We start from the raw sequence: 11,966 nt of genomic DNA on the forward strand, positions 1-11,966 counted from the left end.
TGTTTATCTACCTTCTCTCTTATCATGAAAGCAGAGGATCTATTTAACCAGTCATTTCTGTGCTCATCACACTCTTAGGGAATGTAAGGGGTCATAGACTTCCTTTGAAGCTCCCTCAGAGCTGAGGTATGTGGTGGCTACATTTATCCTCCCGTGGCTAAGATGTGGTTTATTGGTAATGACTCCCTCACCCTCCCTGCAAACATAGGGCTTCTCCCCTGTGTGTGTCCTCTGGTGTCTGATGAGATTTGACTTATGACTGAAGTCTCGCCCACACTCCCCGCAAACATAGGGCTTCTCCCCTGTGTGTGTCCTCTGGTGTCCGATGAGAACTGACTTACGACTGAAGTGTCGCCCACACTCCCCGCAAACATAGGGCTTCTCCCCTGTGTGTGTCCTCTGGTGTCTGATGAGAACTGACTTTTGACTGAAGTCTCGCCCACACTCCCCGCAAACATAGGGCTTCTCCCCTGTGTGTGTCCTCTGGTGTCTGATGAGAACTGACTTACGACTGAAGTGTCGCCCACACTCCCCGCAAACATAGGGCTTCTCCCCTGTGTGTGTCCTCTGGTGTCTGATGAGAACTGACTTGTGACTGAAGTCTCGCCCACACTCCCCGCAAACATAGGGCTTCTCCCCTGTGTGTGTCCTCTGGTGCTTGGTGAGACTAGACCTATCCTTGGAGCCTTGCCCACAGCCTCTGTACTTGACTTTTACAGCTCTTGGTACTCCTGCCCCCACGAGTAATTTGCCTGTGTCCTCTGGATTCACTTTCTGGCCTGTGCTGGGCCCTGCCTCCATCATTGTCTCATGTGCCCTAGAGCTCCCCATTTGTCCTTTGGGAGAGTAGGAAAAGGCCCTTGAAATCCTCCTCAGCCTTATTGTTTTCAGCAAAGGTTTGGACCTTTCCTTGACCTCTTGACCTTCAGGTTTGTCACTCCAGCTGTGTGGATCAGAATATTGCTGCTGCCGATTTTGATAGCCTGGGCAGGGATCCTGTGGTTGGATGCGGTCTCTTGCGGGTGTTCTCGGGAGGACCTGAGACGGGTGACTGCGTTCCACGTTTTGGCTGAGGATTTTCTGACTGAAGAAGGCCAGAGAGAAGGAGCCACATGGATGGATCTTGGGCTTTGGGTCTGCTGAAAGAGGAAGCTTGTGGTCAGGTAGATGGTTTGTCTCCGGTAAGGCCTGAACCACTAATCATCTCAGTGTTGACAGCGCAAGCCCTGTCTCCCAGCAGGTGTGCCTGCACAGTCTACTTTTCCACTCCATTTTTACTCACTCCGTCTTCTTCAGAAATCCAGAAAGCCCGTATCAAGGGCCTTTTCTACCCGTGGCCCTGACTAGGGACCTTCAAGTAGCATCAGAGGCAGCGTCACTCCTTATAGGAGGTGGAACTGCAGTGACCTTTGCCCACATACGAGTATCTGAAAAGTCCTATATCACTTTGTAACAGAGGGGCCACAGGTATTTTTTCCTGTTGGGAGAGAACACTCTTGATGACAGGTGGAATCACCCCGAGTGACTTCCTACAAGGGGAAGGAATTTATTAAGTTAGGGGCACTCATCCTGGAGATCTCCAGATGTGGAAGGCAGGGTGGGGTAGTGGTTAGAGCTCCTCATTCACAGAGACATATTAGTTGAGCAGCCATTGTGTCTGAATCTTTGTGAGGAAGTGGGATTCAGATTGGACAAGACCGAGTGGTCCAGGTCCCACTGACTAAAGGACTCTGGCTCCTGATGCCCCAATTAGGTCATGAATTGCTTCTCTCTCAGTTTTCCATAAAGCGGAAAATGCAAGTACGCCCTTCCTCAGAAAGCCTCACGAGTATGCACACCTCACCGATTTCAGTCAGGCTTCGTCCGTTTCAAATGCAGTGGGAAGTCCTGTTTGAAACTACAGCCCATCTCCTGCCCGTCCGCAGCCAGTCCACTCTCCCCCCTCTCCCCTGGAGAACTGACCTCTGAGCGGATTCCCCACTGCCGTCTCTTCCCAAAAAGTGAGCCAAAGCATCACCTTAGAGCAGAGAACGTGCCGCCTGCAGCTGAAAACCGCACGGTGGTTTCACGTCACCCCGGGGGACCCCCCTGTCTGTGCGTGGAGCACAGGCCCTGAGGCCTCCGTGTTCTGTCCAGCCTGCTTCCTCTCCCTCTGTGCTTCCTTCTCTGACCACCTGCATGGCCTCTCTTTCCTGCCCTGGTGCTGCGGCACTGGCCGTTCCCCTGCCTGGAACACTTGGCCCACAAATGCTGCCTCTGGAGAGCGCCACACCCCACCCTCCGCTCACATCGATCCAAGGCACTTTTTCTGGGCTACTTTTCCTCAAAGCACTAATTGCTGTCAGGTATGAGGCACGTGCTGCTCTAGGGCAGTGATTCTGACCGTCCTGTTCAATCTCTATTTCCAGTTCGTGGAGCCCTATCTGGCACAGTGTATGAACTCGTGTGACGACGAACCGAAATGGTGACTGAATGCAAATCAATGTGTACACATATCGTCTAAAAATATGGAGGAGATTAAGAAGAAACGGCTAAAGGTGAGAGAGCTGGTAGGTGCTCGAAAACTTGTTTTTTTCCTCTCAGCCTTTCAGCCCTATATGATGTTATATATTTTTTGCATGAGGGATTAAAAAAATTAGAAGAAAAAAAATTTTAATATAAAAAATTTCCCTAAGAGTCAAAGGCTTATGGATCAATTTCTGAAGCATCTTAATTGAAATTTTACTGACTCCAGACTGGAGTTTACTCTGGTCAAGAGCCGGGCCATGAAAGCTCCCCAGGAGTGCTTCTTGCTTTGCATTGGAAGAGTGGTGGCTCCCACCTCTGCCCGCCGCCGCGAGCTGGCTCTTCCACCCGCTGCCCCACTGGATGCCGAGCTCCTGGCTGTACTCGTCCCCGTACCAGACCAGCAGTTCACAGCCCGGCCTGACCACCCGGCAGGTTCGGTAGAAGATCTGCCTGTGATACTGGAAGGCCACCAGGTTCTGCTCCTCCTCATCCCGGGCACAGTTCACATACCTGGGGTTGGGGCCGAGACAGGGAAAGAAAGCGCAGGCGATGAGTTCCCTCCACCTGTCAGACCCGAGCCGGCTCCTTGCCTTCGCGGCCTGGTGCTGCCCCCAGCGGCCGCTGCTCCTGCTCGGGAACCTGCCGTTCACACCTTCGACCTTGTCCTGTGAATCCCTATCTCCAGATGCTGTTGCTGGTGTTCATCCAGGCCGGATTGCTTTTCTCTCCTTACCTAATTATCTGTTTTCCAAAGCCCAATTCCAGACCTGTCTCCACCTGGATTGGCCATAAAACTGGTGACCTCTGGCTTCTCTAAACTCTCAATGAAGTTCTGTTTTTATTCTGCAGAACTTGGTGCTTCTAGTTTAGCACACGTCCCTCAGCCCCAGCCTACGTTCTCTCGAGAGGCCTGTCTCCAGTCTCCCCACGTGTATCCAGGGCCCCCCATTCACTTGCCTCCCCCAGGTTCCTGTAGAAACTTGGAGAGCTCTCTGACTTAGCTCGAAACACAGAACAATAGTAGTTTATTCACTTTCTGCCTCCCCTGATGAAAGGAGGGGACCTTAGAGAAAGGGGCTGCTCACAACCATCCTGCAGTCCATTTGTTCCCTGGCTTCAGAACCCAGTTCTCACTGGAACCAAGGCTGGGAAGGTGGCCGCCCTCACAGACTAAAGGTCCCTCACGTCAGGTTATGCTGGTGCTGTGCACTTCTTGAAAAACAGGAAAATTAGGATTCAATATTCCTAAAGTCAGTTGCTTAATGTCTGTCTGCAGTGTGTCCTCCGTAAGGACATGGGTTATGTGATCTGTTTAAGTAATGGACTCCGTTTTCTAAACTGGAGCATAATAGTAAGTGCTTGATAAGTGTTAATTAGGTAAAGAAGTGTCCCTGGTGAATCTAGACTCCTCAAGTTGTTTTCAAGTACCCCAATTTTCTTGAGCACAGAGAAGTATTTTGAGGACACATACTATATTTTTATTTCCTTTTTTCTGACGTCTCTTGAAATGAAAGAGCATTGTATGGAGAAAAAAGAGGAACAGAAGATGTAAAAACCATTGAGGGGGGCAGTCTGAGAAGGAAAGGGACATGGGCTTGAGAGAGATGAGTGTCCTCTCTGGAACCTGGAAACCTACTGGACTTACCTCATCCAGTTGGCCCAGGACTTGTCCTTTCCATCCACATACTCGTAGCAATTTCTCCCTTTGGTGATCTGAGTGTCAGAAAAAGAAGTTAAAGGCTTTTTTTTTTTTTTTTTTGGTGGGAGGTAACAGAAGAATTATTTCACTCTGCTATCATCAGTACTCTTCAGCCGCATGGATGCAACTGCCAATCGTGAGCACACAGTAAGCTCCTTAATCACCATCCTCACGTCTGAGTCTATTTGTCCGCTCAGGTCAAGGGCCCCGCACGGGAGGAGCCGCTTCTTTGCGCCTGTACCACCGTGCTCCCACCTGGCCTCTGATCTTTAAGTTGAAGTTCCATGTTCATGCAAAGCGCACGCAGTACACAGAGCTGACCATGTGGTCCCCATCCACGTCCTAGTATGTTGAAAGTGAGGCCCCCCCCCCAATCCACAGAAGGGATGTGGAGGCCAGAGGACAGGGGAAGAGGTGGGTGTTTCTCACCAGCCAGGAGTATCCACTGTTGGCGGCCTCTTCATCTTCTGTGATCCGGCCCTCATAGGGGCCAAAGTGCAGACCCAACGGCAGATCGGATGCCTCGTTCCATACTCCAAGCCCAGCCTCAGGGATGCCTGATGGTCTGATACTTAATCCAGGGGGCAGAGTGAGGGCCGAGCGGTTGGGATGCCCCTTCTCCACTGCACTGTCCTTTACAAATGTAGGGGCCCCGTGAGCAGCACAGCTGTCAATGAAGAAGTTCTGACACGTCTCACAATCTGGAGGCGAGAGCAGCAGGGATTAGGGAAGATACAGTGCGTGTTCCTGGTCGTAAAGCCCTTCAGAGAGAACCGGGGCGCTCATGTCATTTGGCCTCAATCCTGTACCCCAAGTCACTAGACAAAGGGGATGATTTGGGGACCAAATGCTAAGGTGAGATTATTGTAGCAAGACATAACAGCGTTCTCTGTAATGGGCCAGTGGGGTCACTCACAGAGGTAGTCGTCGTCCTGGGGCTCGCTGACCTCTTGGTACACGTGGACCTTTCTTTCTCGTAGGCTGTACATCTTCACTTCAATCTGCTTTGTTCTGCGTTCTAAGTTGGAGAAGAGTAGGTAAGCAAAGTTGGTGGGGTCTGGAGTGTTGGTCCCTGTTTTATCAGAAAATGTGAAATCCCCTCCCATCAGATTATCGCCTGTCCTTCTGTATACTTTGGTTTTTTCCCCTTTAACTACTGGTTCAGAGGGACCGAGGCTCCACACTGACTACAGACGCCCAGTTCAATGTTAGCTTCCTGTTCTTCCCATTATTAGGTTTAACTTCCCAACCTTTCTACTTAGAAAATGGTTCATTGACACATTTACTCATTAGAAAATATTTGTTAAGGCACATTACATGTTAGGCATTGAGCAGAGGCCTTAACTAAGAAAGCATGACCCCTATTATCACAGATGGATTTTTGAACAAGGTGTATGTGTCAGTACTTTTATATTCAATTTAATGCTTTCAAACACTATACGAGTTATGTATCCTTATGTTCACTTTAGAGATTAGCAATCAGGACCTCAGAAAACATGTAAGATTTTCCCAAGGCCCCAGTGCTAACTTCAGGTCTCAGATCAGTCCAGCCTAAACCCACGCCTACCCCAAGTCCACCCCACACACCTAGGCCATACTAATCAGCCTTTCTAGAAAAATTAGAGGGACTAAAGCCCCCAAGTTATTGTCTCTTACCCAGCTTTTGTCTAGTGTGCCGTGCAGAGGTGCTTGCTGCTCCAGGAGGGGGCGCTGGGCTCTGGGCCTGCGCAGGGCCACTTGCCTTCTGCAGTTGCGCTGCTCCTGGCAATTTCTTCAAACTAGATTCATTACTTAATGGCACCGGGGGCACTGCCTTCAACGGGAGAGTCACATATTAAAAGACAACATGCATTTCTTTAGTTCTTTAGAGCTTATGAAGTGTTTTCACATGCATGACCTTAGTTAGTACTTCAACAACCCTTGGAAATACCCGGGGCGGGTGGAGTCTGAACACTAGAGCATAAATAAAGGGCCTAAGCGGGTAGTGAATCAAGACTAGAACCCATATCTTAAGGTTCCTTCCCTTCAACTTTCTCTCAAATTTCTCCGTAAAAGTGAGAGCGAGGCAGGGAGAACAATTGGGAAGAATCAACAAAGTCTGGGAAAGAAGCCGGTGGGTAAGGGCTTATAGAAAAAAAAAGAGGGGGTCTTCTATTAATTAGTGGACCTCTGATGGACGAGGAAATGTGGACAAGTACAGAGGGGTCAAAACACTTCTGGAAAATGAGTGACAGCAGTGAGACTGGGAAGAGAACAAAGAAATGGTGTGGCAGAAACATATCTAGACACCAAAGAAAATGATGCTGAAAGCTGCAGGTGGCCATATCCTAGAGAGAATGTTTGGAATCAGGGTAGCTGGTTCCCATCGATTCTGCTTGAATGGGGCTGTACGACTAGCTAGTTCTCCTCGGTTTCCTGATCCATAAATTGGTATACATGCTAATTCTTAACGTTACAGTGGACATGAAATTTAATAACGTTCACCAAGTTGTTTTGTGAGCTATTGATATTTAATACAGTGTGAATGTGAGAGTCCAGCCCTGCTGCTATCAGTTCACCCCCTCAACTGTCTCCCTATTTGAAATCTAGCTCACAGACACTATCTTCAGCACTCCCTGACCCTCTTACTTCTAGGTGAATGTTTAAATGTGGAGTCACTCATTCAGAAAACATCCAGGGGGCCCTCAGGGGCCTTGAGCTGGGCCTGGGACTTCTGTGAAGAAACGGGTATGGACCAGGCTCTCAAAGCTTGCAACGCAGGGGCAGGCTAAACAAATGATTCCAAACATGAGAGTTGCCTAATTAGAGCTCGGAGGAAGGAGCTGTTACTTCCTCCTGCAAGAATGAGCATTTGAAATCAGTTTCAGAGGGATGAGTTTCTGTTGAAACGCGGGTAACCTATATGAAGTCCTTAAGTTATTTTCTTATTTGTCATTTTTCAGTTATCAAACTTGAAGCTAGTCAGGGCTGGGAGATGCTTCCTCTTATTAGAGTAGGAGGCTCTGAGGTTGGGGGTCCATCTCCTTCTTCGTCTCGGACAATCCACTGTACAAATTGCCTACAGATCTGTAAGCTTCCCTTAGTCAGATGGTCTTAGCACGTCACTCACTTTGGCGTAGCAGAAAAGAACTGAGGTTGAAATCATCCGTCAGATGAATGATATAAAGATGTATGAATAAGACAGTGTAAACCTTATAAAACTATGGAAGTTCTACTCAGCTTGTAAGTGTTTTAGGGAAGGAGCTTTGGATGAGATTGCACTACCAGTGATGCTGTGATCTCAGGCATATAATCAAACATTTCTTTACCTCAGTCTCTTGATCTATTCAATATAAATGGTGATAGTTACACTACCTATAGGTACGACAGGATTGTTTTAAGGTTTAAAGTGAGTTTATTCATGTAAAATGATGATGATATCAGACATTGTGCTGAAGAACCATGACGGGAAGCAGCGGTCTCTAGGACACTCGGTGTGTCTCCTATTCTTACCTTTGATTGGATCCATGAGGAAGGTTTTCTTGTCAATAGGATTTGGGAAATACTTACCTTCTGGTGTTTACTGTGCTCCACTCTGAAGGCCACCCAAGAAGGTTTCACTAGAAGATGATGAGAAATCAGTGTTTTGGTTGGTAAATGTTTCCAAACTCTGGGCATCTGAAGTAAGGACACAGAATGCTGAACCAGAGAGTGACAAGTACAAGGATTACCAAAGGGGGGATGGAAAATGATTTCGGTGTCATCAACGCCTATGCTTCCACTGGGAGCATAACATAGTTTTCTTAAAATTAAAAAAAAAAATAGACAAAACCTCATCTGTGCTTCATCCTACGTTCATAAAGTATCTAACAAATTGACTTCATGACAAAAATACTCAACAAAGTAGGAATAGAAGGAAATTACCTCAATATAATAAAGGTCACATATGAAGAGTCCACCTCTAACATCATACTCATTGGTGGAAAAAGTGATCTCTTCTAAGATCAAGAAAAAAGGCAAGGATGCCCACTCTCACCACTTCTATTCAACGTGGTACTAGAAGTCCTAGCCAGGGTATTAGATAAGAAAAGGAATCAAAAGGCTTCCAATTTGGAAAGAAAGAAGTAAAATAAGGTTTGTTCACAGATGACATGATTTTATGCACAGAAAAATCTTTAAAATTCCACAGAAAGCACTGTTAGAACTAATAAAAGAATTTAGCAAAGTTGCAGGATCCAAAATCAACACTCAAAAATCTTCCTATGCACTCGGGACTTCCCTGGTGGTGCAGTGGTTAGGAATCTACCTGCCAATGCAGGGGACACGGGTTCGAGCCCTGCTCTGGGAAGATCCCACATGCCGTGGAGCAACTAAGCCCGTGCGCCACAACTACTGAGCCTGCGTGCTGAAACTACCGAAGCCTGCATGCCTAGAGCCCGTGTTCCACAACAAGAGAGAAGCCACTGCAACGAGGAGCCCACGCACTGCAAAGAAGAGTAGCCCCCGCTCGCCGCAATTAGAGAAACCCCGCATGCAGCAACGAAGACCCAACGCAGCCAAAAAAAAAAAAAAAAGAGAGAAAACTATTGAGAATTATACTGAAAACCTATACATCCACCTCCATTCAGTCTTATGTCACCATTCTGCCGCAACCACTGCGGGTCTTTTAATTTCTACTTCAAAATTCAAAAACAAAAACAAAAAACTAACCAAGACACAGTGAAGCCACCTGCCAGCCCTTACTCCTTTGGTGATGAATTTGGTACTTCTTATTCACATTCAAATTTTTATACATTTATGGCCTTTCAATGTACCTATAAACAATATATATATATATTTTCCAACAAAAGGTCTCATATTTATTACTGAACCAAAGCACTAATGCATAAACACTGACACAAGGAGAAAAATCATTTTTTTCCCAATGAAACAAATGGATGCATTTGTCCAGATAGTAGTGATGTTTTCAGAGTGATATGGTAAGATGCAAGTGACGTTCCACAGCATAAGTATGTGTGCCACCTCATGTGTGGCTCCTTACAGACCCAGCTTGCTTCTTCTCCAGTGTCTTCTCTTGGAGTTGTACCTGGTTTATTACCAGTTTTCATTTGAGTCCACTGGGGAATGGGACAATTCTCCTTTTGTTTCTTGCCCAGGAACGCTTGATCATGAAAGTCTTGTGAGAAGACATGGTGAGGGGCACAGTCAACCGCACATCGGATGGCAGAGAAGGGGAGGCTAATTATTTTACATATTTAAAAACTTTATGTGGATAGTCTCTTACTGTATAATATTCTGTTTTGCATCTTGCTTGTTTGGTGAAAAATTATGGGTTTTTTTTTGCTAATGCCTGAGATGCAGCTGAGACCTAAACCCAGGTTGGTTTCCGGAAGATGCCTCTAAATCTTCCTGGCCCCTCACCTTGCTGCCTTGGAGTCCATTCTTCATCAGAATCCTCAGGGTCATCCACCTGGGGTTTGATGGCCTGCCTGCGGTGACACATGAAAGCTGGCCGAGGGGCTCTGAGACCTGGAAAGAAGCAAAATCTTTGTTCCAAAAGGGAAGAGCTGGAAGGAGGAACAAAGCCCAGAGGCAATGGGAAGTGCCACAAGTCAGTGTGACTGGGCAGGATGGGCTGGGAGAGTCTAGAGCAAGGCGAGAGGTGAGCTCTGCGTTGCCAGGGCCAGGCCCACACTGAATACAAAAGAACACAAGTTTCCTGCAGGTTAGTCTCCACACAGAAGGGAAGTGTGAGCAGAGGAAGCCACCTAAGAGAGAGCCAAGCTAACACTGAGACCGAAGATCGGGTACATGTTTCCCAGGCTCATAGGCACCCAGCATTTCCTGTTACCTATAGTAATCAGTGCTTCATAGTTCTTTTTCACATTCCTATATCGGATTTTTTCCCATTCTCCCATCTCTGTCCATTCTTCCTTGGAGAAGTATGTGGAAATGTCTTTGAAGGCATCTTTGGCCTAGAGAACATAATAGACTTCATCAGTGACTTACTCATCTAAGTCAGAACTTAGAGCTGGGCCCTCTCCTCCACCTTGTGCAGGGTGTAGCCTGATGCCGCTGGGTGGTCTCTGTGAGAGACAAGGACGAAGACTTTCCTTCCCGAGTGTGTCCTGCTTCACTGAGCCAACACCGAGCACTCTCCTAACTCGCCCTGGACACAGGGCAGTGGACGATGCTGCAGTGTCCTGTCCCCGCCCCCGCCCCGCCCCACCATCTTGGACAGGACCAGGCACCCCCATCCTGTGCACCTTCGCAGAGAAGGTCCCCCAGCGGTGCAGGCCAGGCGTCCGTGGGTCCCTCCCGTGGAGCCGGCTGAGCGCCCGGCCCTGCCTCCCCCACCGCTCACCGTGGGCTTCCGCTCCGTTCTCCCAGCACCTCCCTCGGCGCTCTCCTCCGGCCACCTGTCGGTGCTCATGGTCCTGGGACCGCCTCCAGGCCAAGGTGCCTGTGGAAGGAGAAGGCGCGGAGGAAGCCCAGGCCCCTGCCCAGAGCCAGGTCTCTGTTCCTCGGCCGGGGCGTGCCGAGCAGGAAGGTGTGAGGACCGCAGCAAGCGGTAGAGGATGTGGAGGGTATTGAAGGGCTGGGCGGATCCTCAGCAGCCACGACAGCCCAGCCTAATGGGAACTAGATCCGGTTTCTTTGGTCCCCCTGCAACTCGGCCCCTCGGAGGAAAGGCGCTGGGAGGGCTGAGTCTGGGGGTGTCTGAGGGAGTCCCGAGGAGACCTGGGAGCCCCGGACTGCTGGGCTGGGGCCCGCTTGACAAGCAGGGCTCTGTTCCAGCGAGGGACAGGGACTATTTCTCCAAGAAGGGTTTTGGGGATCTCCACCTGGGGACTCTGGAAAAATCTGGGCATAACGTGCGTTCTCTGTCTAAGGGACAGATCGCTCAGCCTGAGGAGGTTTGGGTCACTCCGGCTGAGGGAATTGGGGCTCCTCAGACCCGAGGGGATTCGGGGTCCCTTAGGCTGATGGTATTTGGTGTCTTTTGGCTGAAGGGATGTAGAAGGCGCAGGCTGAGAGAACTTGGCACCTTGGAGCCTGAGGAAATCGGGGGTCTCTCGTTAAGGGGCTTTAGGTTCTCCCACACTGAGGGTAGTTGGGGTCTTTGAGGCTGAAGCGGTTAAGAGTTCCCAGGCTGAGGGTAGTCGGTGCCTCTGAGGTGAGGGAAATGTGGTCTCTCTGCAGGTGCTATTTTTAGGGCGCCTAACCTCTAGGGGTTACTCCAGGTATTTGGGGGGTCTAAGCATTAGGGGATTTGGCGTTTCTGTGGGTGAAGGGACTTTGGGTCCCTGAAACTGAGGAGATGTGAGGTCCCTCAGGTTAGGACCCGGGGTCCCTCCGAGCTGACGGGATTTGGAGCCCCTCAGGGTGAGGGAATCTGGGGCCTCCCAGCCTGGAATCTGAAGGCCTCGGGCTGAGGGTTAATAAGGGTTTCGCAGGGCGTGTTCCTGTCAGTCTCCCCGCTGTCCCCTCGCGTGGCCCACCCCGGTCTGGCGCGTGCTCCAGCTCCGGCAGCTTCGCGTCCTCCTGAGCTGAGGCGAAGAGAACGGCGCGGAGGCGGCTGGTAAAGCCCCGTCAGGCACAAGCCACCAATCGGTGCTGCGACTGAAGAGGTCCCGCCAATAGGCGGCCGGGAGGGTGCGGAGCGCGCAGAAGGTCCCGCCCCACCGCTAGGGGATTGGCTGCTCTGGGTCCCGCGCGTATCTGAAAGGAAGCCTCCGGCGCGCAGGCGCAGCCTGGCGGTTTTCATTGATTGTCTTTT

The 11,966-nt window shown here is 49.5% G+C and overlaps 1 protein-coding gene across 1 annotated transcript; it reads right to left on the reverse strand.

Moving 5' to 3' along the window:
- Window positions 1–887: 887 nt before the first annotated feature.
- Window positions 888–10,619, reverse strand: PRDM7 (PR/SET domain 7). Its single transcript, XM_060083194.1, has 10 exons — window positions 10,551–10,619; window positions 10,038–10,161; window positions 9,608–9,715; window positions 7,753–7,806; window positions 5,864–6,016; window positions 5,124–5,225; window positions 4,637–4,908; window positions 4,154–4,221; window positions 2,730–3,018; window positions 888–1,139 (listed from the first exon to the last, which is right to left on the reverse strand). Exons 1-10 carry the CDS (start codon window positions 10,617–10,619, stop codon window positions 888–890), a joined length of 1,491 nt encoding a protein of 496 aa, XP_059939177.1.
- Window positions 10,620–11,966: the final 1,347 nt, after the last annotated feature.

Source organism: Mesoplodon densirostris, chromosome 19 (assembly GCF_025265405.1).
Source record: "Mesoplodon densirostris isolate mMesDen1 chromosome 19, mMesDen1 primary haplotype, whole genome shotgun sequence".
Classification (NCBI taxonomy): Eukaryota; Metazoa; Chordata; class Mammalia; order Artiodactyla; family Ziphiidae; genus Mesoplodon; species Mesoplodon densirostris.